The sequence below is a fragment of the Ictidomys tridecemlineatus genome, chromosome 10, assembly GCF_052094955.1.
Source record: "Ictidomys tridecemlineatus isolate mIctTri1 chromosome 10, mIctTri1.hap1, whole genome shotgun sequence".
NCBI lineage: Eukaryota > Metazoa > Chordata > Mammalia > Rodentia > Sciuridae > Ictidomys > Ictidomys tridecemlineatus.
This window is the reverse complement of record NC_135486.1, coordinates 49,655,879-49,683,823: the sequence shown is the minus strand read 5'-3', so window position 1 is coordinate 49,683,823 and position 27,945 is coordinate 49,655,879. Positions and strand designations below refer to the sequence as shown.

The 27,945-nt window shown below is 47.4% G+C and overlaps 1 protein-coding gene and 1 long non-coding RNA gene across 4 annotated transcripts in view; one reads left to right on the top strand and one right to left on the bottom strand.

The window, feature by feature from the left end:
- Nucleotides 1-27,945, bottom strand: part of Capn2 (calpain 2) — a 52,971-nt gene that overhangs the window by 14,758 nt on the left and 10,268 nt on the right. For both annotated transcript variants that reach the window (XM_078022899.1, XM_005326513.3), the window contains exons 3-10: nt 10,094-10,212; nt 9,355-9,488; nt 8,097-8,265; nt 6,851-6,934; nt 4,992-5,077; nt 3,966-4,040; nt 2,944-3,104; nt 961-1,130 (exon numbers count right to left, since the gene is read on the bottom strand). In XM_078022899.1, coding sequence (XP_077879025.1) covers nt 961-1,130; nt 2,944-3,104; nt 3,966-4,040; nt 4,992-5,077; nt 6,851-6,934; nt 8,097-8,265; nt 9,355-9,488; nt 10,094-10,212 — 998 coding nt within the window. The remainder of the gene's footprint in view (nt 1-960; nt 1,131-2,943; nt 3,105-3,965; nt 4,041-4,991; nt 5,078-6,850; nt 6,935-8,096; nt 8,266-9,354; nt 9,489-10,093; nt 10,213-27,945) is intronic.
- Nucleotides 290-27,900, top strand: LOC120887535 (uncharacterized). 2 transcript variants are annotated; one of them, XR_013426568.1, is made up of 3 exons: nt 290-821; nt 18,168-18,269; nt 27,513-27,900. It is a non-coding gene; the product is annotated as an uncharacterized LOC120887535 (long non-coding RNA). The 2 variants fall into 2 exon arrangements; XR_013426567.1 differs by lacking the exon at nt 27,513-27,900 and adding an exon at nt 25,300-27,193.

The following is a 27,945-nucleotide window of genomic DNA, read 5'->3' as shown; positions in this document are numbered from 1 at the left end:
CAGTGATGGGTGAGCAAAGAGCCTTGTCTGGGTCCACCAGAATGTGCTGTAAACTGGCTCTGGGGCCAGGCAGAATTTGCTATTTCCCACGGTGTAAATACTCCCTCTGTGACCATTTTCAGGCTGCCACAGTGACCTCGTGCAACATGGGACTGAGGGGAGACAGGGACAAGACTTGGGAGCCAGGAGGAGCTGATCCAGCATCACTGGGTTCCACTCAGCAAACCAAAATGCTGCCCTAAAGCCTTCCCTGCTCCCCTGAGGCTGTGAAAAGCCCTCTGTGCTGAGGAGAAGTGGGGGTATGGGGGTGTTGAGGGTGGGGGAGGGGTGGGGAGTGGTTGCAGGGACGGGGCCCCAGGTTGGCTCTGTTCTCTGGAGCCCCACTCCGGGATGGGCCCTCAGCCTGAAGGGGAGCGGCGGTGAAGAGGCTGCCCTCCGGCTGCGCCTGAGTGGGGCTTTTCTTCAGCTTGGCTGAGAATGAAAGAAGGACCTGTGGGGGTCGTGGGGAGCAGGGCTCCAGCCAGCATGGCTCTGGGGAGTATAATGACCGTTTGTTCTCCTGTCCTGAGACCTCCACAGTCCAAGCCAAGAACTCTGCTGGACTCTGACCAGCTGGACCTGTTGGCTCAGTCCAGCCCTCACAATATTTCTTGATGTGACTCAGAATATTCTGTTCTCAGTTCAAGTCTCTTCTGTGCTCTGGAACTTGGTGGACCAACCAGAACATCGGGCCGGGGGATGTGAGGAGGGACATGGAGAACTCCTAGAAGACTGGCCACGGGGGTCCCTGTGACGCAGACCACCAGTAGGGATTTTCTTGTGTGAGTTGCTTCTAAGTCTGGCTGGATCTCTGGCTTTGTTTTTGATTGACTAAGATCCCTGTCCACTGTCCCATCCCCAACTCTGCCTCTGGGATCAGCTGTCCTTGCCAAGGGAGAAGGGAGGGGAAATTGCCCGCACCTCGTAGATGCCAAAGCCAATGGTGTGCATGTCCTCGCCCATTTTCCTCTGCCGCCGCCGATGTTTCTGGATGAGGCCCACCAGGAAGGTACAGCCGCTCTCCCCATCCTCCTCATCCTCATCCTCCTCCTCTAGCTTGATCAGATACTGAGGGTTCATCCAGAAAGTGTCTGCAAACAGAGAGGGGAGCCCAGCCTTGAGCAGGTGTGCCTGGGGGTTAGGGGAGCAGGTATGCACAGGGGCTGGGGTTGCTGGGAGAGAGATGGAGGAGATGGGAGCTGGAAGAAGCAAAGGAACCAGGGTGGAGCCTGGGCAGGGTGGCTGGGTGGGGACAGGTAGAGGTGGGCTTCCATGAGAGGATGGTCTGCATTTGCCTAGATCTTAGCTGGACCTAAATTAGGACCTCCCCCTTGTACTTCTCTCTTGCCCTAGGTTACCTCTTGGGAATTGCTGTCACCCTAGAAGAGAGGGTGGTTAGAGCTGTAGCTCCCCCTAGTGGTTGCTTTCCCACACAGAGCTCTGAGGGAGAGATCCTAGAACATTCCTTGGGGCTGGCTGAGGGGATTCCCATGTCTTTTCTTTACATTTTTGCTATCACACCTTACCTCTCAGTGAACTCAGAGGCCTGGGACACCTGTGCACAGTTTCATTTTCTGTTCCTTGTCTTCGGCCTATCCCCTGGCCCACCCCAGTGGTATCTCTAACCTCTTCATTTCTAAAATCCATTCACAAGAAGGATCTGAGAGTTATTCATGTTCCAAGGGTAATTATGTTGATTTCCTTCCCCTACCTAATGGGTACAATTCTAGTGATGGAATTAAAGGCATGGTCTTGTGCACAGGCTGCTGCTTCTTTTTGCAATTTAAGTTTTATTGGCACACGTTCATGTCCATTCATTGAAGCGTGGCTGTCTTGGGCCTACCACAGTAGAATTAAGTAAATATGGTACACAATGACTGACTGACACAGCCAAAGTGTTTACTGTTTGGTCCTTTCAAAAGTGTTTGCCAATCCCTGATCTAGTAGATAGGGGAAGTATTTTTGTGGATGGCAAGGGGACTTCCAGGTGGTGGCATTTGGGACTGACACTTGGTGACTACATACTTGATCTGGAGGTTCTGGTCAGCTAATCCCAATCTGACTACTTGCTCTGAGGCAAGAGCCTCAGTTTCCTCATTTGTAACAGAGAATCAATATATGACCACCACCTGCTACCAGAGTACTTAAAGAGTAACCCCATAGTCAGAATGCCTAGGTTCAAATTCCAGCAAGCAGTGTGGCTTGGGCAAAGTCATTTCACCTCTCTGAGTCTCAGAAACTTCACCTTTAAGATAGAGATAACCAAGAAGTTTTAAAGAAAGATTAAGTGAAGTAATATATATAAAGCACATTAGGACAGTTCCTAGCACCCAATGTAGGCTCCATAATTGGCCGATGTCTTCAGGATCAGGATCAGGACAGTTTCTAAGGGGGTGGGGGAGTAGGGATGGAATCATCAAAGCAGAAGAGGGGATTGACAAAGGCTGGACCAGAGGAGAAATCCTCATCCCACCTGAGTAGGGCCCAATCAGCATTTGCAGAGTGAACTGGGCACACTCGCAGGCCATGGGCAGCAAGGGCCTGATGTACAGGAGTCCTAGTGGGTGAGATTCCCTTTCAGGACTCGGCTCCTTGGGCTTAGGGTTGATAAAGTTACTCATAAGGGTAACGTGGGATTCAACACTGCTGTTGTAGGACTGGCAGAATGTCCAGGTACCGCGAATCTAGGCCTGGAGGGGACTTCAAAGAAACAGCTAGTCTTTTTGGAGGCCAATGAATGCAGGAGGTCATGGCACTGAGAAAACAGAGAAGGGTGTTGAGACTGAGGGTCCCAGTGAGAAGGAGCCGCCTCCCCCAAGCTGCGAGGCTGGGTAGAAGTACATCTATCAGGGAGGGTGAGAGGTGCCTGGGCCTCTGGTGGCCTCTTATGGCAGCAGCCCTTACTTGGGTAATTCCTGCAGCCTCCTGCAGTGGAGCCCCGCCTCCAGTTCCCATCCATCTTGGTGAGTTTCCACTTCTTGTAGGAATCACTGGTGAGGGTGTCGGGGGTCAGGTTGCAGATCTCCAAGCGGGAATAGTGCCTCAGGAAGTCGCTGAGAGACATCCTGGCAAAAGCAGAGATATGGGCATTCAGGGTTACAAGAGGACACATTCATTATTAGCCTTGACCTTATGCCACGGCCAGCCTTGCAGCCAGTCAAGGACAGGCAGAGAAGCACCTTGAGGCTGAATAGTAGACACCATGTCCAGAATCAGAAGTCTCAACTCCAATTCTGGCACTGCCAGGTTACAGCGGGGTCACTCTGAGCAAGTCACTTCACCTCTCTGAAGTTCAGAACTCTCCTCGGTACACATGGGAGTCATCAATAGCAAATGAGACAATACATGGGCACTTCTGGTAAACTGAAAGTTGTCTACAATGATAAGTGGTCCTCAGAGTGGCGTAGACAGACACACAGCCTGCAGGTTGTTGCTGTGACTGAGGGACCAGGTACTGGATGAATCTCCAGAAACTGGTGGAGAGAAAGGCCCCATCTCTCCCTTTTTTCTCTTAGGGTCTGAACCTGACTAAAGGAATAGCTCTTTCGGTCTTCTCTGAGAAGCTGCTCAGCTTGTAAATCCCACCATAAAGATGGATCGATTGAAGAGGGTGAAGAAGTTGTTGTTTTTTAAAACCCAGGGGCACTCAACCACTGAGCCACATCCCCAGCCCCTTTTAGTATTTTATTTAGAGACAGGGTTTCACTGAGTTGCTTAGGGCCCTGCTAAATTGCTGAGGCTGGCTTTGAACTTGTGTCCTGCCACAGCCTCTCGAACCACTGGGATTACAGGCATATGCCACCTCATATGTTTTTTGCTCAGGGTTTTATAATGCATTTAAAAGAACAAAATTAGGATCCTGTGTTGTGTGCCCTTGGCATTTTCCAGTAATGAACTCTTTCCCCAAAACCTCTACTGGATCTTACCAGAACTCCCCGTCCTCATGCTGTCTGGTGAGCCTTTCTCTCACCTCTGGGTCTACAGTGTTCCAGTTTGGGCAGCTGGAAAACAAAGCAATGGGGGAGGCCTTAGGAACAGGTGTATGACAAGGACTTCTCCCCACGGCTCCCAGGTTGAGGAGCAGGGACATCCACTCTCACCCAGACCTCAGGAAGGGAGGAAGTAGCCCCCACCTGGCTCAGACACACCTGAGTACTGATAAAGCTCTCAGGGGAGTGGAGAACCCAGTGCAGGTACAAACAAGGTAGCAGGGGAAGTTGCTCTGGAAGATTGGGTGAGGAGGAGTCTGGAAACGAACACAGCCCATCAGAAGGTACGGAAGGGGCCCTGGCTGCCCAAACTGAGATGGGCCTGGTAGATCTTCTAGGGGCAACTGAAAAACCAACAAGGAGCTCCTCATTTCGGCCTCTGCAGCTGATCTGGAAGGAATTCTTGGCAGGTATCTCTCTGCCAAGATCAAGGTTGCCTGGGGCAAGTTGGAGAAAAGGAGGAAGAACTGGAGGTGCCAGGCTGGGGAGGAGCAGGGAGAACTGGGAGAGAGGCTCAGCTGAGCATTTACTTCATGTAGTTGAAAGTCTAAGAGGCCTTCCAGGAAGCCCTGGAGATTAACAGAGGGTTGTCTCTATGGTCTCAGCACAAAGTTCAAGTCCTTGGAATAGAAGGACCAGTAGAACCAGATGTGCTTTCTTTCCCCCCTGAAGGCCCAAGAGTAGGGTGAATTTGAGTGGGGGAGGGATTAGCCACATTGTGAAAGAATTAGCATCACAGGAGCCCTTGGCCTGGAGAAAGGCACCCAGGCTGCTGGGGACAGTGTCCTGGTATAGTCACTCTTCAAAGGGCATCTGTGTACAGGCCCTGCCTGCTTAATGTGGCCCGTGCTCCTTGAGCCTATTTCCCAGCGCAGTGCATGGGGCCCTCAAATCTCCGTGTCTCAGCAGGGCCTCCTAGCAGGATGCACACCCCCCAGGACCCCCAACCCTACACCTCCTCACTTGTCATTCCACTTCCCGGTCCACTCCACTTCTCCCCAGGGATTTCGGATTCGGATCAGTTTCTGTAGGCTTCCTGCACTTTCAACCTGAAGGATCAGATGAGAGAGGAAGGAGAGGTTGAGTGCCAGCCAGGCCTGGAGGGATGCAGACCCAAAGCTCCTACAGACCCTCAGGCTCTTGGCCTGAGCCAAGGAGGTTGTTTGTGAGGGAGGATCATCAAAGGTAGAAGGTGTTGACCCCCAGGTCCCTCATGCTCTCCAGATTTAGAAAATGGAAATTAAAGCTCCAGAATCCTGCTCTTGGAGAATGGGGCCCTTTAATTTTTGTTGTCAACCTGAGGCATAAACACACTTGCTCTAGGGTCTGGGTTGGCACATTCCAGCAAAACCTGTTTAGCCAACTGGAATAGGATATACTTTTCTCACAGGTGCTCAGAGAAAGTTTAACACTTATTGAGAAAGAACATGGAGGGAAACAAGCAGACGCAGCATGTGAATCTTTTTGCTTTGTTTTGAGACAGAGGCTCACGATGTTGCCCAGACTGCCCTCAAACTCCTGGGCTTAAGCAATCCACCTGCCTCAGCCTCCTATGTAGTTGGGACTACAGGTGAGACAACATACCCAGCTAGTGTGTGACTCTTGATCGAGTCCTGGATCCGGGCTGTGGTGGGGAATTTTTACTAGAAATTTTTAGGGCATTTTGGGCAACTGGGAAAAGAGTAAATAATCTAATCATCTAATATATTAGATGATGTTATTGAATTAATGTTTAATTTCTTGGTCATGCCAGTAGTGGGCTCATGTAAGAGGATTCCTTATTAATAGGAGATAAATGTTGAAGAATTTGTAAGTAAAGTGTCATGACCTCTGCAAGTTACTTGCAACTGGCTCAGGAAAAAAAAGGTCCACACATATTGAGAAAACAGATGTGGCCAAAACGCTAGTGATTGTTGAGTCTAGGGGCTTAAAGTTTGGATGTTTATTATACCATTCCTTCAACTTTTCTGTAGACTTGAAAAATATCAACACATTAAAGATGGAAGGAAGTTAAAAAAAATCAAAGTTAGGGGGCTGGAGGTGTAGTTCATGAGCTGCATGCTTGGTGCAAGACCCTCGGTTTAATCCCCCGTGTTAAGAAAAGAAGGGAGGAAGAGAGGAGAGGAAAGGGAAGGGATAAAGGAAAAGAAAGAAAGGAAGGAAGACGAAAGAAAGAAAGAAAGAGAAGTTAAAGATTACTGAACATACACAAGATATTGGGTCAGGTCATTAACAGTGAACTTGGGTGGCTCAGTTGTGTTTATAGTAACAATAGTATGAACAGCAAGGACAGCCACTTATAGAGTGTGTCAGGCCCTGTCTTAGCACTTTACATATATTAATTTGAATCACCACCACCATCTTCCAGTGGGTATTATTATTATTTCCATTTCCATTGAAGAAACGACGGAGTTCAAGTAATTTGCCCAGGTCATGCAGTTGGCAGGAGGCAGAGTCTCGCTTGAACTTGGACAGTAGTGTTATTGTAAGAACAAATGTGAGAGCGTTTAAAAGGGTATAAGACATTCTACGGATAGTTTTTTTGTTTGCATCTTTCTTTCTTTCTTTGTTTTCTACACTGGCCTGGAGAATGAGGTTCTCACGAAGTACAGGAAGAAGGAGTGGAGCAGGGCCAGCAGGGGGCAGCGCGGCACGTCGCTGGCAAGGGCGGGGTCAGGGAACATCCTTGTCCCGACTGAACTTCGAGAATACCCGGCCTGTGCGAACGCGGGGGCCCCACCCCAGGGAACCACTGGCCAAAATGCACCTGTGGTCACTGTGTCGGGAGTACAGGCGCCTTGCCCCTCGGCGCAAGACGTTACCTCTTCGGCTCCGGTGACCGAGTACGCGTGTCCCTTCACCAGCTTCTGATACGTGATGGCCTCGGAATCCGCGGCGCTGGTGATCTGCAAACACCGACAATCAGCGGCCGCTGCACCTGTGCGGCCTACTTTCATCCCTCCCTCCTGTTCTAATACTAACGACTACAGGGACCGAGGCCAAGGGAGGAGGCGCAGAGCTGCGCTAACCGGCATCTGGAGGGCCCCCCTCGGCCCCCCGCCGCCCATTGCCACCTTCAGATGCGGAATCGCCAGGAACTATCAGAGAAGGCGACCTGTGACCATCTGTGAGGGCGAGCACGTGCATTCACAGATTTCTGTAAACTGAGGAGGGTGCAAAAGGGCCCACCCTGGAGAGAGGGCCTGCGGGTGGCATCATGGCTCAGGTCAGCCAGCATCGCTGATCCAGAAGAGTTGATCCCCCATGCTCCCAGATCTAGCGCAGCCCAACTGCATGGTTTAAACACTATGGAGGTTTTTTTCTCGCCTGTGTTCAAATTCACTTCTCTTGTATTGGAAAGTCCTTGAGGTAATTCCTTTCCCATCTATTCTGATGAAGGTTGTTAATTTTGTCTTGTTAATAGGAAGAAAGACTGAGAACAGAGAGGGTCTTTTGGGGGTCTAACAGATTTTGGTGCCAAGAGTCAGGGCTTCTTATCTGCATCCCTAGAGGGGACCAGGATCTCTGATGGGACAGGGCTTGGGTGTTGGGCACAGCTTTTGTCTGGATTCTCTTAGGGACAGCACATCCACCCACCTCCCATCCACTGGTGAAGTTTGCCAGCAAGGCTATTAAGAGGAAACAGTTCTTTCCTGTGCCCTCTGAAGTCTTCCTACAGAACCATCAGCCCTGGAGCAGAGTGAGGGAAGGCTTCTGGGCTCTAGGTGCAGCCTTCTGTGGATGGGGGCAGGTATTATATCAGAGAGGGCAGGAAGCTCTCAGGGACCCTGTGGTCTGGGGGATGGAAGTGAGAAAGTGAAATGAAGAGCAGGGTGAGAAGGGGAAGTGGGCTGGGGAGGTAAGGGCTGGAGGCACCATCACTCCATCAACTGCACATCAGAAAGTCTGGCTGTTGCTAGCAACCCCTGTCTTCCTGATGATGAGAAACATGGTGGACAGGGATACATTAATGTTGTATGGGGCAGTGGGTTTTCTCGGGCACTGTTGGGACCTCCCTTCAGCCAGAGCAGACTCGGGATGAGTTTAGGGAAGGAGGACTACACTTACATCAATAGAGCATCCAAGGAGGGAACCCTTCTGCAGAGCCTTCTGGATGATCCTGAACAGGTTGGGAGGGGCCTTCTTTAACTCATACCATTCAGCAATGCCTCCTGTGAAGTCCTCAAAGCCCTCGGTGGTGGCACCTCCAGAGAGCGCTTCATAGCACCCGTTGATCCTACAGGAAGGGAAGAGATGCTATCCCTCATCCCTCAGAATGCCACCCCACTTGTACTCTGACATGACCCCCTCCCACATTTGATTGATGCTCATGGGACCCTCTGCTCTCGTTCTTCTTGGTTTTGTCTCCAACTTCTGTGTCCAGCTACCATCTCCACAGTCACTCTTTCTCTGGTACTTTGTGAAGTATTTTGAAAATCTCACAGAACCCGAGTTGGCAGGACCTTACTGATGATCTGATCCAGCCTCCCATATTGATTCTTTCTGTATCTTGAAGGGAAAGGGGAGGTCTGCTAATGGGCTGTTTGGCATTTAGAGCTTAAAAATGACAACAATTCAATAATGAAAGCATCTTCCCGGAGAAACAGGCAGTGGGTCTGTGTGGGCTTATTGCTGCTGACTACCTATGCTGGAGTCTGGTGGCTTCTCTAACTCCAGTACTTAAGCTCTGGGACTTAGAAGCATTGCTCAGGCTCAGGTTCCCTCAGTAGAATCCAGCCCCCTCCTTCCTGGCATAGGTCTGAAAGGAACAGAGATCCACTTGCTCTCTTCTAGTTAGGTTACCTTCATGGAGGGAGCCTGCGAAGTGTGGCCATGCTGAGGCCCTTTTGGGGAGGGCTGAGCACCGGTCAAACTTGACTTTGGGCAAGCTGGATGGGAAGCAGCTGGGAGGAGTATGGAAAACCACTTCAAATCAGCCACACCATTAGTCTGGGCAAATTTCCACAATTTTCCTACTTTTGCAAAGGTAGTTTTGCCTACTGGCAAAACCTGCTATTTTTAGTTGACAAATATGTAATAGAATCTGTCAAGGAAACAAAGTTCCTTCTCAAGGCCAGCACACTCAGCATCATGACTTGTTTCTGTGAATTTGGTTAAAAATGGCAACAGCTATCATTTGTCATTGTACCACGTGGCCCAGCACCCTGTGTGTTCATTATCTCCTTGAATTTAGAACCCAATTTGGGCCAAAGGAGTCCTTTTTACAGAAGAGAACGTCTACTCAAAACAAGCCTAAATAGCTCCTGTGTTTTGGAGGGCAATAGGGACAGGCCACAGGGTTTTGGGAGAGGGCATGGTCACTTACTTGGCATAGGCTTTCTCCAGCAGGGCACTCCAGAACTCGCTCCCCTCAGCTGAATGCACAAAGAGCAGCTCTCCATCCTTGGTGGGCAGCCTGTCGTCCACCACCACCTCCACCCACTCGCCATACTGCCAGAACTGCAAATAAGGGGAGGGAGGGAGCAGTGTGGGGTGGGCTAAAGGAGGAGCTGGTGGCAGCACTGGGATCCCTAAACTCAGTTGCATCTGGCTTCCTGCTGCCCGGTCCCTTGCTGTAGGCTCCACAGCCAATTCCAGTAGGAGATGCCCCTTTCATTTCCTACTGCAGGGAAGTCCTCATGAAGTAAGCAAGGACAGATGGGCTTGTCCATCCCTCCAAATCCACACCCATCTCTTTAAAAATAGTATTTCTCATTAATCAATATAAAAGGGAAATGACTTTGACATTTTGTCTTAAGCTCAGATAATAAATATATATTTTTTTAAATTTGGGAATTACTTCCTGTATGCCCTGATGTACACCTCCTTGTAATGTTTTTGGAGCTCCCCCTGCTGCCCCCACCCCCATCCTCCAGCCATGGTCATCCTGGAAGGGTCCCATGTCATGAGCAGGTTGGGAGCTTCCTGCTCACTGTCACCTCTGTAAAGCAGTGCTGCTCTTTGGAGTCTGCTAATGTGATGGACAGGAGAATCCAGCCAAACTAAGGGATCGTGACAAGCACTGGGACTTGGTAAAAAGAAGCCTAAGCCCATCATGAACTGACCTGGAAGCGGAAGATCCCTGCATAGTTCTCCTGGAAGCTCTGGTCTAGGGGGACGACTCGAGCCAGGATTTCTTCATTCAAGGTAAGGGAGGCGATGGCAGCCAGCAGCCAGCAGTCACCTGAGAACACAGTGCAAGGAGATCTTAACAGGGGCATCTCAATACCTGGAAGAGGTTAAAAATCTGGTCCCCACCTCTGGAGGTTTGAAGCCTAAGATGACCTGCAAATAGAGGGAATATTTCAGACAGTCTTTATCTAAGGTCTGAGGGTTTGGGTACTAATTTGAGGGAAATGCTGAGGGTGAGATACTATTGGGTTGGCATTGGGTGGGGAGGGGAAAATTCATTCCCCCAAAGACTCGGAATCCTGTAGTGGCTCCCCTGTCCTGGGAACCTAGCTCTGTGCCATGACTATGTGGAGTGAATGCAAAGAACTTGGCAGTAAGAGGTTTCTGCAAAAACAGGCTTTGAAGGGGAGTTTGAGTGTGAGTGTGTTGACAGATGGGAAAGGGTCAAATGTTGCATGTCTCCTGGGAGGAGGGTTCGGAGACAAGGCAAGAGAACATGCCCTAAAATTTTCCACGACAATTAAAGGAAATAGCCTCAGTTGAATTTAATTCATTGTTGGGTTTATTTTTGTTGATAGGTTTATTAGAAGTGTTAGTGAAGTTTACTGAATTTTTGGACTTCTGGTTGACTACTTAGTACCCTCAAGGCTCCTGAACTAGACCTTCCTATTGATGTGTAGATAGACTGTACATAACTCTTTGCCATCTGGACATGACAGATCCATGGCACATGGAGACGTGTTCCTCCCTAAGTCGTCAGTAACCAAAGGAAGTCAAACAAATCCTCTTTAAATTAGGTGGGTGGTGCAGGACTGTGAGTTCACCTGTACTTTTCCATTGAGCAACTGTTTGCTGCCCTCCTGGTAACCCCGAGAGCCTGCCCTCCCTACCTTTTCAATCTGCAAGGTTTTGGTAGCACTAACTCTGTTCCCAATTCCAGAGGAGACCTGAGGCAATCTATGCAGCACATTTGCCTGGCTTCAGTGGATGGGTCAGGAATGTGCTGTGACCCTGCCAGAGCAGATGAGGTGTCAGGAGAGTTTCCTGGGGTTTCCGGGAGACTGGGCAGGTGACTTTTTCTGCATTGAATCTTTGAAGATGTACATTATGTTGCTGTTGAAGCTACTTCTGTGGTGGTGGGAAGCAGCCTGTCTGCCTAGGAGGCCAGTGCAGAACAGGAGCTGAGAGATGGAGAGAGAGAGACAGCAGGTCCCGGAAAACCACTTGAATCCCTGAATCAAGCTATACCTGAAGCCAGACTGCCTTGGACTTTTCAGTTATGTGAACCGATAGTTTCTCAGTTTCCTCATCTGGTATGCACGGCTACAAGTTCCTGCATCTCTACGGCTAGGAGACCTTGGACAAACGCCATTTTGTATTGAGCCCTTCCTATGTTCCAGCCAGTGTTCTAGGACCTTCAGGTTCATTATCTCATTGATTTCCTCACAACAGTTCTGAGGACAGTATTATTTCTACCTCCATGTTAAAGCTGAGTATCACAAGCCTTAGAGAGTTTATGTGCATTGCAATTTAAACAGCTACAAATAAAAGTTTAAAAGGTATAGTTTTAAGGACTGGCAGATCTAAGAAGCAAACTTTTAGGTCAGTGAGACCTTTATGTAAACAAAACTAAAATCTCTCTGACACGTTGAGGATATGAAGCCCAGGGAGAAATTCAGCAGTGACTATTTTAAGCTCCAGCTAGGAGTAAGCAGTCGAGGAGTCCCTGATTGGTAGTGATGGAAATCTACCTGGAGGGGCTTTTCTTGCCTAATTTCACAGTTGTGCCTTGTACGGACACAGTGATCAAGTAGACAGATGACCTTTAGGCCTTTTCTAAGCATCCAATGCTCTTCCACTCCAACCTTATCAAAATCTTCATCTCCAAGGACCAGTTCATCATGTGCCAGTCATTTCTAGGGCCATGAGACCCTACCCCCTTTTGGTCAATTTATTCCTCTTCCTCTACCATGGGATCTTTTCATGACATTAGTCCTTCCTTGGGAATCTGAAGATAGCTGTTGACTGTTATTTTCATTTTCATTGAGCGTATTTGAATTTTCTAGGAATCTTGCAAACTGCTTAGATTTGAATCTATCGGGAACACACAGAGGGAAAAGGCTTGAGGGTAAAATGGGACCAAGCATAGGGATTCTGGTAACAGGAGTCCTGGACCAGTTATTCCCCCAGTTCCTGTGCAATTTCCTATTAAATCCATGAGCATCCTCCTAGGAGCTGCCTGGGTCGGTCTGAGTCCAGCCATGGATGGATCAATGTCCTTTTGTTCTATTCCCCTTGGTCCCAGGAATCAATGCTTTTGCATCATGCATGTATGGCAACACACAATCATGTCTGTGGGACGGTCACTTGCTTTTGCAATCTCACTGGTCATGGCTGACTGTGCTGCTATTCAAGGGACATGACTGACTGGATGCATGAAGGATTGGCTTCAGTAGTGGCACTGTGTGTGTGTGTGTGTGTGTGTGTGTGTGTGTGTGTGTGTGTGAAAGAGAGAGAGAGAGAGAGAGAGAGAGATTGATGATTGGCTCAGATTAGGTCTATGCCCCTATCAGATAATATAGATGTGTAGATAGACTGTATATAACTCTCTGCTTAACACCAGAACTGAGTGGTTCTTGTCACAACCTGGAAACCAGTGGCCATGCTTTGTGGCTTTCAGTTTTCTTCCTTCATGTTACAGAAGTACCTCTCCTGCCCACCCTGCTGGGAATTAGGTCTCATCTCCCTCATCCCTTGCTAATTTGTCTCCTCCTAAAGGATTCTCATCCTAGAATGTTTCCTAGGGGATGAAACTGGATTTCTAGATTAAGTTACCTGCTTGAGGTCACATATCCTGGAAGGGGCAGAGCCAGGATCAGAATCTGGATCTCTTCACCTCTCGTCTATGTTCTTTCCACTAGCAAAAATTTAAAAACCCAACAAACCACTAATATTTTGTATATTTTAAAGTTGACAATGAACATCTTACACAATTTGACCTTCACATGAATCTTGGGAGAATATTATCATTATTATAATCACCTTTTCAAGATGAAGAAACTTATATTTAGGAAGTCTATAGATTAGATAATTGCAGGGTCTTGCATGTAAAAACTCTAAACCAGAATCTTGGATTTTGTTTAAGAATGATCCTGGCTAGCAATTTCTTTTGGTTAAGAGTACCTGATTCCTGAAACTTAAGAAATCCACTAGTAACAACCAACTTTAATTCAAATTTAAAACTAAGGGTCACATATTAGAAGCTTCCTTAAGTCCTATAGTTTAATAGCCCAGTACTCTTGGTTCATTAACTAGTAAAACATGTCACCTATTCAATACAATGTAATTCACCAAAACATGACAATTTGTCATTGCACAGCTGAGACAATGGCATTAAGATCACAGCAAAGGCCAGAGGAAACAAGTTACATGCATTTTAGTCAAAATTTCAAAAAGTTTTTCATCTATTTTCCACACTCTGGAGTTAAGGGAGGCATAGAGGCCCATAAGAACAACATCTTGACTTCTAATAAGGGGGAGACATTCAATCCTATTTTATGCTTGATTCTTTAGCTAGCTCATTCCCTTGCCCAATCAAAGCAAAACACTTTGAAGTTGAAAAGCTCATTACCTAGTGGATTCCTTTGATTTCTTTGAATATCTGCTCATAGGAGCGTCCTCAGTTGCAAGATCTGCATAGTGATGACAACAGTTTACATTCACAAAGGTTTACTCTGCACCAGGCCTTGGGCTAAAGGCTTCTCATGTATTACAACATGATCATCTCATTTCATTGTCACCAAACAGTCCAGGATAGGTAATTTTATCCTGTTTCTTAATTGAGGAAACTGGGGTTTAAGGGGGTTGAGTGGCTCACCCCAAGGCTTCAGTTAATGAGTGCCTGTTATGTTGGCCTGAGCATTAGAAGTGTTTAATGTATAACACGCATGGTTTACTTTGCAAAGAGGCTGGTGTCAATTCTGAATTCACCTAATTCAAAGGACAGTGTCTAGGGACTTTTGTCCTTGAGAGGTGACCTGATTATGTTTCAGTATCTGCATAGTGTTTTTTCTCTCACTGGCTTCCTGCTCACTCCACCTGGATGGCCCATATCTACCAGGTTTCTCCCTGCAACCACACCTGTTATATGACCTCATCAGCTTAGGGCCTTCCCTGCTGAGGGTTTTCTAAAATAATTTATGGAAACACTTCTATTCTGAATAATCCTATGGCATCTTCGCCCTGGAGAGGGACCCTAGTTGAAGTCCAGGGAATCTCCACATAGCAGAGCCTGTTTGGAGCAGTTACATCTGGGTCTGGACAGAACAAGGCTGGCTAGTTTGGGAGGGGCCTGATAACTGGATTAACTCAAATACTTCATAAACCGCTTAGGGCTCCGCTGGTTTTAGCTCCAGGAAAGCCTCAGAGAGTGCCTTCAATGACTGAGGCCTCTCCTGGAATGTTGCCACATGGCTGGGGCTTGAAAGAGATTCTACAAAGGTTTTTCACATATGAATCCCTAAAAGACTCTGGAAGTTAACAGACAGTGCATTCCTCAGGCTCATTGATTTGGGTTCTGCTCTTCAATCACACAAGAAGATACTGTGACAGAAGGGAGGGTGGGATGGCCACCCAAAGCATGGCCCACCTCAGAGGACTGTCACTGAACAGTATTTTGCACAACAAAACCCCTACCCTCCTCTCCTGGTGGTCTTTCCAGTTATTATACAGGTACCTCTGTTTATGCTTGGTTACCTGTTGACAACTTTTTGATCTCCAATTACTCCATTTATCTCAAAGAAGAAACAATTATCTTGGGGACCTGAGTATTGGACCATGGTCAGATGGTACTGAGTACCTGGTGGGTACTTTCTGCTTGCCTCTCTAGGTCTATTGAACACCCTTCATTCTGCCCTCCTTGGTGGATCTCACAGGGCCCCAGCAACTCTAGTTCCTGGGTATACGTGTGTGTGTGGGGGTGGGGAGGTTAGCCAGTGGAGACCAAGCAAGGAAGGTAAGGTTAGGACCATGTCTTCATTGGTTCCTTCTCTGAGCTTGGATCCAGCCAGTTGTGTTCCTTGACTGTAGGTCACAACGTCCTCCAGGAGGCACTATACACAACCCACTTCCGGTTCTAGAATCCTGACAACTGCTCCCAACTCACAGTTCTAGGATTCTTCTGGAGGGGTTCAGCTCTGTTTCCTCCTTTGACTATAGAAGGCTCTAGATATAAACTGCTTATCTCTTTAGAGTGTTCAGAACTTCTCTGACTACTTGGGAGGCCCTGGTCAGCTGTCACCTTTATTAATTAACCCCAAGGGTGCAGCAAGCCTGCCTGGAGGGGCTTAGCCAGTCACTTGCCCTATTTTAAAAAGAAACCCATATTTTTTGCTACAAACACTCATTAACCTAAAAGTGCTTTTCCCTCTGAAATTACTCTATGAATTTAATGTGATCCCAATAAAAATAGGAATAGAATTTTTTTTTATGATTACAGAAGGTTTATTCACAATTTCCAAAAGTTGGAGGCAACCAAGATGTTCTTCAGTGGATCAATATATAAAATAAATGGTGATATATCTATGAAAGTGAATATTATTCACTGAGATACAAAGAAATACACTGTGAAGCCACTAAAAGACATGAAGTAACCTTAAATATATTTTACTCTGTAAAAAGACCCAATCAAAAAAGGCTACACTATAAGATTAGGAATAGAATTTTTAAAAAGTTTTTTTTTTTAAACTTGGCCGATTCTAAAGTTTATAAGGAAAATTTAAACATAAAGAAAAAAAATCTAAAAGGGAAGGGAATCAAGCTCCATCAGATATTAAAACACATATAAAGATATGTAATTAAAATAGTGCAGAACTTGTACATGACTCTACAGATAGGTAAGTAACGCAGAACACAAAGTCCAAAAGCAGTCCCAAACAATAAAGTTTAATAAAGATAAATTATTCACAAAAGAAACTAGAACTGAGTAACCATCTAGAAAATAATCAAGCTATAGTTCAGCTTGTCACAAGGCTCAACTTATATATACTTTTTTAACATAATACTATATTTTTTATATGGTGCTGAGGATCAGAATCACACAAACTAGGCAAGTGCTCTACTACTGAGCTACAACTGCAGCTGCAAGGCTTAATTATTGATGAATAATATTTATATATTTATATATAAGCATTTAATATTATGTATTGTAAGTATATTTATATGTATATTATAAACTATAAATATGGTAAATCTAGAAACTTATTTATATGTTTTCTATCTACATGTTTATTTATATCATACTTGATTCATATTTTAGTATGATGATATTTAATATAAACAAAATATTTACAGAAGTCCATAAAAATCTTAGACGAGACAGTGAGAAAATTCTATTACAATCTCAGAGTAGAGATTGTACCTAAAGATTGTAATCTGGAAGCCACAGATTTAAAAATGATAAGTTAATAATATTTAAATAAATTTAACTACATTAAGGTAAAAAAATACATCATAAAGCCACAATAAACAAAGTCAAAGTAGAAAAAATAACACAGAAAATATCTGTTATTCAGATCCTAGGCCAAATGTAAAATTTTCTGGCAGATAAAGAAGAAAAGGCCACATCCAATAGGAAACTAGGCAAAGATATAAACAGAGTTAATGGAAAAAGAAAAAAATTACGAATACACATCCTTACTCATCATAGAAGAGATGTAACATAGAACTATACTGAGATATCATTTTTTTTTAATCTTTCAGATTGGAAAATTTAAAAAGTGTGATTCAGGGCTGGGGTATAGCTCAGTAGGGGAGCCCTTGCCTAACATATATGAGGTCCTAGGGTCCATATCCAATATTTCAAGGAAAAAAAAAGGTTTGATTTCCTAAGGAGGCTGCAGGGAAATAAACACTCTCATAACCCATCAGTGAATGCAGAGATCGGGGCAAACTTTATAAAGGCCATCTAATAATATCATCAGTGTGCTCAGCAGCCATCTCCAGTGATCTTCCCTCCAGACACACTCACATGAGAAATGGTGTGTGCAATGCAACACTGCTTGTAATAGCAAGACTGGGGACAGCCTAAATGCCCATTCAGAGGGGACTGCTGAAATAAATTATGGCTCATCTTTACAATGAAATGCAGCCATAAAACAGAGCAAAGGTGCTGTTGAATGAAATGATCTCCAAGAGATGGTAAGCAAAACAAAGCAAGATACAGAACAGTATGTATAACAAAAAGAACAAAAAATGGGGAAAATGAAAAAAAAATAGGGAAAGGAAAAAGAAAAATGCTGGAACACAGTGTATTACCACCTTTGGTAACTCAAATCTGTACACTCTGAAGTTATTTTTGGATGATCTGTTATATTAAAGAGCAATATGTACCCTGCATGCATAGATTATGGTCTTATTATCATAAAAGTTAGTCTATTGCCATTGATAGACTATTGAGATGATATCAGTCTTGTAGTAAAAAAGAATAGCTTAACATTAGATATTCTAAAATAAAAATTACTTTTTGGCAGAAGTTCTCCATAATCGTTGGTCTATACTGAGATGACAACAAATGACCAATCAACTGGTTTACCCCAGTATCCCTCCAAAGTGTGATCTATAGAAATCAGTTCCTAAAGAAGTTAACAGGTATTCCTTGAGAAAACTTTATGTGTTATGACAAAATAAGTTCAGGAAAGGCAAAGCTAACCAGGTCGAGTATAGAGACTTCTTTCAATACATTCACATGGTGACGTTCCCTGAGATGGGTGGAGGGGAGCAGGGCGTAAAATAAATGCCTTCTTGGACTCTGGAACTTGTTATTGACATCTCACATGGCCAGTGCCCCATGGAGTCCACTGGAAATGCTGGATCACTTAGGGTATATTGTGTATCTGGCTCACCCTGTCAGATTCCCCAGAAAGCTAAACTGCTCAGAATCAGATATTCCCACTTGCACCACCCTAGGTGCTTCTGACAGTATCTGTGCCTTTTGTTTTCTCTCTCCAGCTCTTTTTTTTATTTTTTGAGACAAGATCTTGCTAAATTGCTGCGGATGACCTTGAACTTGTGATCCTCCTGTCTCAACCTCCCAGGTCGATGGGATGACAGGTATGTGCTACCTCGCCTGGCACCCTCTTTTTTCTGAATTGTCTTTTCTTTAGAACTGGCTGCTTTTCTTTACATGGTTGTTTTGTGTTGCTTGGTTGGGTTGGGCCTTGCATTCCCTTTGAATGAGACGAGGCCCATGTAAACAGGAATTCTGCCTCCGTCACCATATAGCTCTGACTCACTATCTCTTGTCTGATTTTTTTCATCCTGGGAGCCTGATGCTGGCATTCATCTGTCCAGTGTCTTGGTCATACGCAGGGTCAGAGCAGGGTCACTGTAGATATTTATCATCGACTGGACAGAATTTGTGCCTTCCTAGGGGAGGAAGTTTGGTGTCAGTGATACCTCTTTTAGCAGGCCTCTGCTGGATGTAGCCATGTTAAAAGAAGCCAACCCTGCCTGGAGGTTCCTCAGTCCCCCAGTCAAAGTGCTGGCAGCAGTTGGACAGAATTGGCCATTCCTTCACTAAGACTGCCCTACCCCAGCTGAGCTGTCCTGGAAGACCCTGGAGCTGGGGGGCTGGGAGGACTGTCAGTGTTCCACCAGCCTTGTGCTTGTCAAGCAGGGGCTGCCTATTATAGCACAGGATTCAGGGGCCTCCTGTCCCCTCCCCGCAACATGTCTACATCATCTAGTCTTAGTTTCTATAACAGGGGAAAAAAAAAACCTCTCTCTCCACATTCAGGATAAGACTTAGGTTGCAAATACTGTGGAAAGTGAACCCTTGGATTTAAAACCTCAGGGTTTCAGGGAGAAGATGAGAGAGGCAAGGTTCTGGGAATGCGGAGCCTGTGTGGTTGGAAGGAAATTACCCAGAGGAGGGGGTCCAGAGTCTCAAAGCCAGGCTTGCTCATTTATCTTTTGCTAAGGTCAGCACTGAGATTCCCTGTCTTCCCCATTGGGATCTCCAGGATCCCCATGAAGGGCAAGTCTGATTGGGGGCTGGGTTCACGCCTGTTCTCCTGAAGCACTGATCTTGCTGGCTGTCTATGGCTTCTGACTTTCATCCATCATCTTCTCTGACACCGGTTTGCCTCCGGGCACCAGGAGACACCTGCCCCTACTCCACCCTTTCCGGGTTCTAGGACTTTGGCTGCCCTCTCCCTCCCCTGTGGCTGGCTTTGTTTCCCGGCCAAGCCACTTGGGATCTCCCTTCCTGGTACCTTCCTCTCCGGGGCTGAGTCCGCCCTTTCCACATTGTCTTAGGCACCTCTCTGCCGCATTGTGCTGAGCCAATCAGATAGGCAGGCTGTCCTTACCATCAAGGAATGAGAACCTTGGACACTTGGTGTACAGAACAGCCAGGCCAGGCAGGGGTGCTAGGCAGGCTAGACGGTGAGGGTTCCAAGTAAGTGGAGCTGATGTGCTACCTCCTGGACTTTGGCTGGCCCCCATCACTCACTACTAGGCACCGGGTAAATGGCTTCAAGGGCACCCCACAGGTACCCCATGTTCATTCCGGACCTTCAGGTGACCCCCCCCAAATCAGAATGGAGCTCAGTGGAAAGACCTCTGAGCTAGACCTAGGAAGCCTGACTAGAGGTGGGTGGGAATGAAAACTGGATTTGTGGCCAGAAGACCTGGATTTGGGTCCTGATCCTGCTGTTTAGGATTATGTGAACTTGGTTATATTTCTTAATTTCTCTGGCCTGTGTTTCTCAGCTGTGGAAGAGGGATAATGACAGGGCACATCCTCAGAAGGTTACTAGGATCTGATGCAAAAGCGGATCTGGAAGCCCAAATATTTTGTGCACATTTTGCCTGTATGCAAATATATGCATTTTTCTAGGGGAAGGAGTCAGGTTTCTTTCTCATCCCACTCCAAAAGATTACGAAATGCTACAGTCAGAACATGGAGTTCAAGTCTTGGCTCTGACTTGGGGACATTACTCAGTTTCCTTATATATAACATGAATTTAATACTAATAATCTGCCTTCCCCAGGAGAGAAATAAATGGGAGAATATATAAAGTACTTAAAATAGTGTTTGTAAGTATTTGCTGTTTTTTATTTTCATTATGTGCAAACCTTGCCACATTTGGCAGTGTGTACTGAAAAGGGTGTGGCTAGTGAGGGGTGGAGAGGAGTGTGGCTGAGGAGGGAGTGAGGAGGGAGGGTGGGGGGAAGGACTGGGACCCCTGAGAGACAGAGCATATGTTTCATCTTCCTGAGCCTCTAAAAACTTTCAGGAAAAAAAAAAGGGGGGGATAGAGTTCAAATGAGGAAATAAAGGTATAAAATGAGCCCTGATAGATCTTGGGTGCAATATGTTTATCAAGACCCAGAAGTGACCACTGCAGGGTGGTGGCCCCATTTGGACCCAGAGCTCCAGCGGGGACTATGGAGCTCCCCCTTTACTTCCATCCAGTGCTCTTCTCCACCTGGGGTGAAGCAAGCTTTATAGTCCTTTGTTTGCTTTGTCCATCACAGAACACAAGGCAAGAGGGGACTTTAGGAGCCAACCCCTCCTTTTGAGTCTGCAGTCATGAGCACCAGTCTCTCCCTAGGCCTCTGGGTTGTGGGTGCTCCCAAGGAACCATTACTGTCTTCCTGTCTAAGGCAGGAGAGCATCCCAGTCTTGATTTCTCCATTTATTCAACAACTATTTACTGACATTTTCTCTGGCCTACTCTGAGGCACCTGCTGAGACCACCTGAGCCACATTTGCACAAGGACTTCCAGGGAGTGCCCTCCAAATCCAAACTTCCCCTACCCCTGCTAATTTGTTTGGTGAAGGCGGTCTAAGTAGAGTTTGGGATGTTAAGATAGCACGGCTCCCCCCTCCTTGCAGGGTCACTCAGGCTACCTGGATGAAAGGACTAATTGTCTCCAGCTGGGCTGGCCCTCTTGGGGTTTTGCTGTGAGCACCCCAGGTATCCATAGCCTTCCCTCTGCACCCAGGCTCACAAACAGGACCCTGGCAACCCAGGGCGTGCCCAGACCCTCCCCTGAGGACAGACCTCTCTTATGAATGGCTTCTTTAAGCTCCAGGGCCCTCTTCTGAAAAGAGAAATTCATCCAGGGCCATGTCAGTAAATTTCCAGAGCTGCGCTCCCCCTCCCCCCACCCCACCTCCACATCCTGAAGGAAACTTCTGTGTACCGGCTGAGGCCACCTGGGCCACTGCAGGGAGCAGGACAGGGCTGGGTTACTCAGATTTGCGGCTGCTTGGTGGGTTTTCCTGGGAGGTGAGGGGGGCGGGTGGGGAATGATACTTGTTTTCTTCTTTCCCTTCCTTTGTGGCTGTCTTTCCTTCCCAAACAGGAAAGCAAAGAAGAGTTGGGAGGTCCTACAGGGAATCCAGGACATGCTAGGCTTCTGATTCAGCTGTCCTTGTCACAGCTTCGTCCCACTAGAGCACAATGGCCTGTTGACAATCCCAGTGTAATGGAAGTTCTGCAAGGGCAGGGGTGGTGTCTGGCCATCTATTGATTCAACCTCACCAGCCACAGTTAACAGTCCCCATCCATGCCTGCAGAGGGGAGCTTGTGTTTGATGAAGTAATACACAGCCACACACACACACACACACACACACACACACACACGCTGAACCTAAGAAGCTCCTCATCTTGGAGAATACAGATGGGAAACCAAGCCAGTGCCAGCTGTGTCACTCCTGGAAGCCCTCCAGCTGCCTCTGCACTCAAGATTCCCTCTCTCCTCTGTCCTTCCTCCTGTCCACTCAGGTTGGGTATCTCTTCTTCCTCCAATCTAGTCTCAAGCTCCTCGTCTGCTTATCCGCTCCTCCATGACAGCCCCATGCAGGCAGCTAGCTCACAGCCAGTTGGGATCAGACATGGAAACTCGATTACAGAATCGGGGTGGGGAGCTGGGACTGGGCGAGGTGGGTGGAAGCATTTTCAGGGAGACAGACGGTCAAGGATGCAGACACCAAAGGCTTGAGGGAGGGACACAGTCCAGGCCAGGCGGGCAATGTGGGGTGCTGGGTGGGTAGAGAGGGCTGAAGCTGGAGAGTTTAGGGTAGACATCTAGGGCTGCAGCTTTGAAATCTGAACTAACCCTGGAGGGCATTTAAAGTAAGGTTCCTTCTTACCCTTTCCTTCCAGAAAGCACTTGCTTTCTCCCTGCTGGGGAAGTGCACTCTGCTCCCTTGCCAGGGCCATTGAAGGCCCTCCCCCCACCTCTCTCCTTAGTCATCCTTGGGGACTCATCCTTTGGATGCCCCTCTTAACCTCTTGCTGTTCCCCTTTCATGTCCTTATGGTAAGGGTCACCACATCCCAGCTGACTCCTATCAAAGCACAATCCCCACTTACATTTAGTTCATCTACTTTATCGTTTGCTTCTGCCACTTCCATCAGCTACCTGAGGAGGAAGCTTTTGGCAGCAATGAATTAAAGACAAAATGAATTAAAGAATAGGGAGACACCTACAGCGAGAATCTAGGTGAGAATTAAGGCCTGCTCTGGGGTAATGGGGAAATAGGAGGACAAAGAGACTTAGGGACATACTGAGAACCCAAAAGAGAAAGGACTGGTTGGATGTGGGGATGGGAGGCTGCAGAAAGAATCTTTATGTATAGAGGTTATTTTATCTTGTTTTACTGAAGCTCCCAGTCCATAGCTTTTTCTATGCCAGGAACCCAGTAAATCTGGCTGACTGGAAGCCGAGAGGCAGAGGCTGGCCTGTGTGTCTCAGAGATGGGTGAATGGAGTCCAGAGGCTGCCAAATCAGCCCAGCTAGAGTCCCCTGCCACCTGGCACATTGGGAAGACCTGAAAACACCCTCAAACCCTGACAGGCTGGTACCCTAGCTGCCTTGGGTCTCCACTGGTAAAGGGCAAAAAGGAGGAGAAACTATGGTCTCTTCTAAAATGGCAGCAAAAAATATCTCTAGCCTTTACATGCTCTTCCAGAACCTTGTATACCCCATCAAGGGGTGGACCTCTGCTCCCTCCCCTTGAACCCTGGTGAGCTTTTCCTCTATCTTAATGAACAGGATTCGGCAGAAGTGATGCTATGTGACTTGTGGGGCTGGGTTGTAAAAGATGACACAGTTTCCTGGCTCCCTCTTGAGACAGACATCATTGTGTGAAGTTCAACCACTTTCATCCCCCCAACACTAGAGAGACCACATAAGAGACAGAGGCCCTCGAGACCCCAGTTGATCCAGCCTTCAGCCCTCACATCAGACATGTGGGCAAGAGGAGGCTTTCAGATGACTCCCTCCATGTCTTCATCTGACTTCACCACCTGAGGGACCCTGGGGGAGTCACCTCGCTCAGCCCAGTCATCCTTCAGAACCACAAAAAGGAATGATCAGATGACTCATTCATTGTTCATTTTGAGGAGTGGGATATACCAGCTACAGGTACAAAGATGTCCCTGAGCTCTGTGCCTGGAGTGTGCAATTTGATGCATGCCAGAAACAGGAAGATGGCTCTGCTGAGCAAGCCTTCGCCTCTAGGTATGCCGGCAAGAGAATCAAGCCAACACTGAGATGCCTGTGTCAGGATGCCTAGGACGCTTGCTCTGCAGCCCCCAGGGCACCCTGGACCTGAGATGTGCTCCACACTCTCCCGAGGTGTGGTTTGGAAGGGTGCCTGGGCCAGGATGCCAAGGAGACAGACAGGTCTGCCGGGAAAAATGAGAGAGTCCTCCAGGAAGTAGGGAGGGCCCCCTCTCCTCCTTTGGGATCCTCCCAGGGCTGTGGAAGCTTGGCATTCCTCTCCCACATGCTCAGATATCCCAAGGATTCTGCCCCGCCCCTGCCTGCTCAGTGTTCTGCCTGCAATGTTTACTCATCTCTGGGGCCATGCTCCACCAAAGCGAGACTGGCAGGTAAGGATTCCACTGGGATCCTTTTCGGTTGGCCACTCCAGTGCACCAGGCTCCCAAATGTGCTTTGCAGTCCAGTGACCTCCCTGGGACTTTATGTTTCCACATCTCTCTCTCTTTGTTCCCTCTCTACCAATGGTTCCCAACGGAGGGCATTCCCAACCTTTCTCCACTGGGGACATTTGTCAATGTCTGGAGACATTTTTGATTGTCACACACTGAGAGGAGCTATTGGCATTAGTGGGTAGAAGCCAAGGGATGCTGCTGAACATCTTACAATACACAGGACATCCCTTCCCCTGGAATGTCAATAGTGCAAAGCTGAGACCCACCCCCAAATGTCAATAGTGCAAAGCTGAGAATCCGGGCCCTGGCTTCAATCTTGCTTGTCTCATTTCTGTTGTGCTTTGTTTTTTGCTTTCCTTGCTGGTGGCTGGATAAAAGATAAACAGACCAAGACATTGAAGGCTGCTTCTGGCTACATTTTACTCTTCCTGAGACAACAGTATTTTAAGTCCCCAGCAGACCTGACACCCTGGCTGAAAAGGAGGGAAGGGACAAAGGTCTCCTGGTCCTAAGTAGCCCAGGAAGGGAGAATCCCTGCTCTCAGGCAGCTGTGGGTCTTAGCTTTAGAAGGACCAACTTAGGACCATCTGGAGCTGATCAGAAGGGGATTCTCAAGAGGAGACACACCCGGCCCAGTGCCAGGCCTGTGGCAGGGTGACAGGGTGACTGATGAGTCATACCGGGCCAGTCCTCTTGTTACTCATTTCACAGCCTGACAGCAGCCCAGAGAAGAATACCCCAAACCACAGTTCCCCACACATGTCTGATCACTTGTCATTTACTTCAGGGTTGGGAGAAGGAGGGGTGCAAACCCTTCGCTTCACCCTCATCCCCACTTCTGCAGGAGGGGAGGCCCTAAAACGCAAGACTGGAGGGAGACGGCGATGCTGGGGCATAACATTCCCACTTTGGATTTTGGTAGCAACTCTGGAAGCCTGATGAGTCCCCTCCCTTTCTCAGCCACACCCTGGAACAAGAGGACACACCTGTTGAAGTCTCATCTTTGTGCCCTTGTTCCCTGCAGCTCTGACCCTGATGGACCCCTGCTCCCATGGTCACTAGCTGATACCACAGTATTTATGTCCTAGTATCCCAGAGAGGTGGCTCCTCATGCACCTCTGCCTGCTCACCCTTTTCTTCCTATGGTCCTGCTGCCCCCAACCAGAGCCATGGGAGAAGAGAGAAGAGGAAACCCTGCCCTGTGCTGCAGATCCTGTCCCAAACTCCCACTCTCCAGGAACTCTCCTTCCTCACCTCCTGGAGGAACCAGAAGGACAACATCTGTTTTTCTTGCTTCTTCATAGTCACAGTGTTGAGCTAAAGGTAAAAAGTCTCACTGGGGCCAGAGACAGCAAAACGCAAGAAAAACATCAGACTGAGGGTTGGCCCATCAAGATTTTCTCACTCTTATCCCAGTGCCCAGAGAGATGGAGGAGCCGCCCCAGAGGCCCTGGGTTCCCAGGACCCCTTTCAGTCACGTAGTCTTAAGATGTGCCCCCTTGTGGGAAAAGGGAAAAGGACTCAATCATCATCTTCCATTTCACAGATGGGTACATCATAGGAGCTTGTGGCTGAAAATCACAGGACACTGGAGGCAAGTGCCGTGTGGGGAGAGGAGAGAGTCCAGGTCATAGGGCACTAATGGCCTCTGGCCTCAGTCTCTCCTACTCTGAACTTCATGTGCATTACTTCATCTTCACTGTCCTCTGAGGTCGGCACTATTATTACCCCCATTTTATAAATGAGAAAAACTCAGGCTTGACAAAGATAATGGTTCAATCAAAGTAGCAGGGCCAGTATGTGGCAGAACTAAGAGACCAGGGTCTCTTAGTTCTGGATACCCAAGTCCTTGCTCTTGCCCCTGATGTTTACAAATGTTTACTGATATATATGTATCCTGCTTGGCTCTGATGTGAGGGCTTTCCCATCCCAAAGAGTTAAGGATGGGAAGATGACAGGCTCATGGGGAGCAGGCAGGAGCCCCGAAACACCCTTGTTACCTGTGATTTCATGGGGGAGCTCTATTCTACCACCCTACTCCCAAAGCTCCAACTGTTGGCTGTGCTGTCCAGTGCAGCAGCCACAGGGCACATGTGGCTATGTACATATAAATTAAACAAATTACAAATCAATCCCTCAGTTGCATTAGTCATATTTCAGTTGCTCAACAACCACATGTGGCTAGTGGCTGCCATATTGGGCAATACAGATAGATATTTTCATCATTGCTAAAATCCCAGTACTGAACAGTGCTGGTCTAGCTTGTCTCATTGTATACTCGCTGGCCAACCGGAGGCAGTGTTGACCACGTCCTCCTGGGGCTCCACTGTAGAGTTGCTGGCCAGGACCAACCAGATGTCATGGAACACACAGATCTTCATTTCTGAAATCCCAGGTGGAGGTCTCTCTCTGGCTGATACTGCTGGGGACTGATGCTGAACAAGGATCCATGGACCTTGGAGTGGAGCTAATATTGCTTATAAACAAACCTCAGTCAGCCTGAGGCAGGTGTGTAGGGTGGTGAGTGGAGGGTGGGAGATTTTAGAGTTACGGAAAGTCCTAAGTAGTGAGCTTTAGGAAAATCTGATCCAACCCTCTTAGAAATGAGACAACAGGGGTGTGGCCTGGCTCCTGGCGACTGGCAGCTAGTGGAAAAGCTGAGGGAGCACCCAGCCTAGGGAAAAGTCACATTCTGATCCACAGGCCTATGGGAGCAGGCAGGAGCCCCGAAAAACCCTTGTTACCTGTGATTTCATGGGGGAGCTCTGTCCTACCACCCTACTCCAAGGCCAAGGACAGATCTGTCCTTAGGCATTGGGATGAGGCTATTGCGGTGAGATCTGACACTCAAGGCTGGGGCCAGCCAGGACAGGACAGGGACTTCCAGGTAAAATAGCAGGGTTAATAACTCATCCCTGCCCTGTTCATGAGTGAGCTTAGACGCGGCAGCCTCAGGGGAGAAAAGCTGTGAAAGAGCATTTACAACAGAAGAGAAGGAGAGGAAAAGGTGACTCAGGGGCACTTACATCTGCCCCAGGAGGGTGGGTGGGGGCTGCTGCTGGGGGTGAGTATGTTGTGAGGGCTGAGGGTGGTGATGATGATGATTTTTTTTTTCAAATGTTTACTCTTAAGTTTTAGGTGGACACAATATTTTTATTTTACATTTATGTGGTTCTGAGGATCGAACACAGGGCCTCATGCATGCTAGGCAAGCACTCTACACTGAGCCACAACCCCAGCCCAATGTGATGCTTATGTTTAAGGAAGAAAACAATGGATTTACTTTCTCCGTCAAACCAGCTGACCCCTATGTTCTGGTCTTCTTTTTTAACTCCATGCATTTTTGTTTTCTTTAACCGCACCTCCAAATCTGAACAGAGGGGCATCCTACAAAGTCCCTGGCCAGTACTCGAAACTGTTAAGATCATCAAAAACAAGAAGACTGAGAAATTGTCACAACCAAGAAGAGTCCAGGGAGACATGACAAAGACATGTAATGTGGTATCCTGGGGTGGAGGGGACCCTGGGTCAGCAAAAGGACGTTAAATAAAAACTAAGGAAATCTAAATAAAGTATGGACTTGAATAGTAATGTATTGATACTGGTTCATCAACTGGAGCAAGGGAGCAATACAAATGTGCAATGTTAATAGCAGGGGAAGCTGGGTATGGAGTCCCATGGAATTTTCTGTACTGACATATCATTGTTTATTTTTTATTTTTTTGAGAGAGAGAGAGAGAGAGAGAGAGAGAGAGAGAGAGAGAGAGAGAGAGAGAGAGAGAATTTTTTTAATATTTATTTCTTAGTTCTC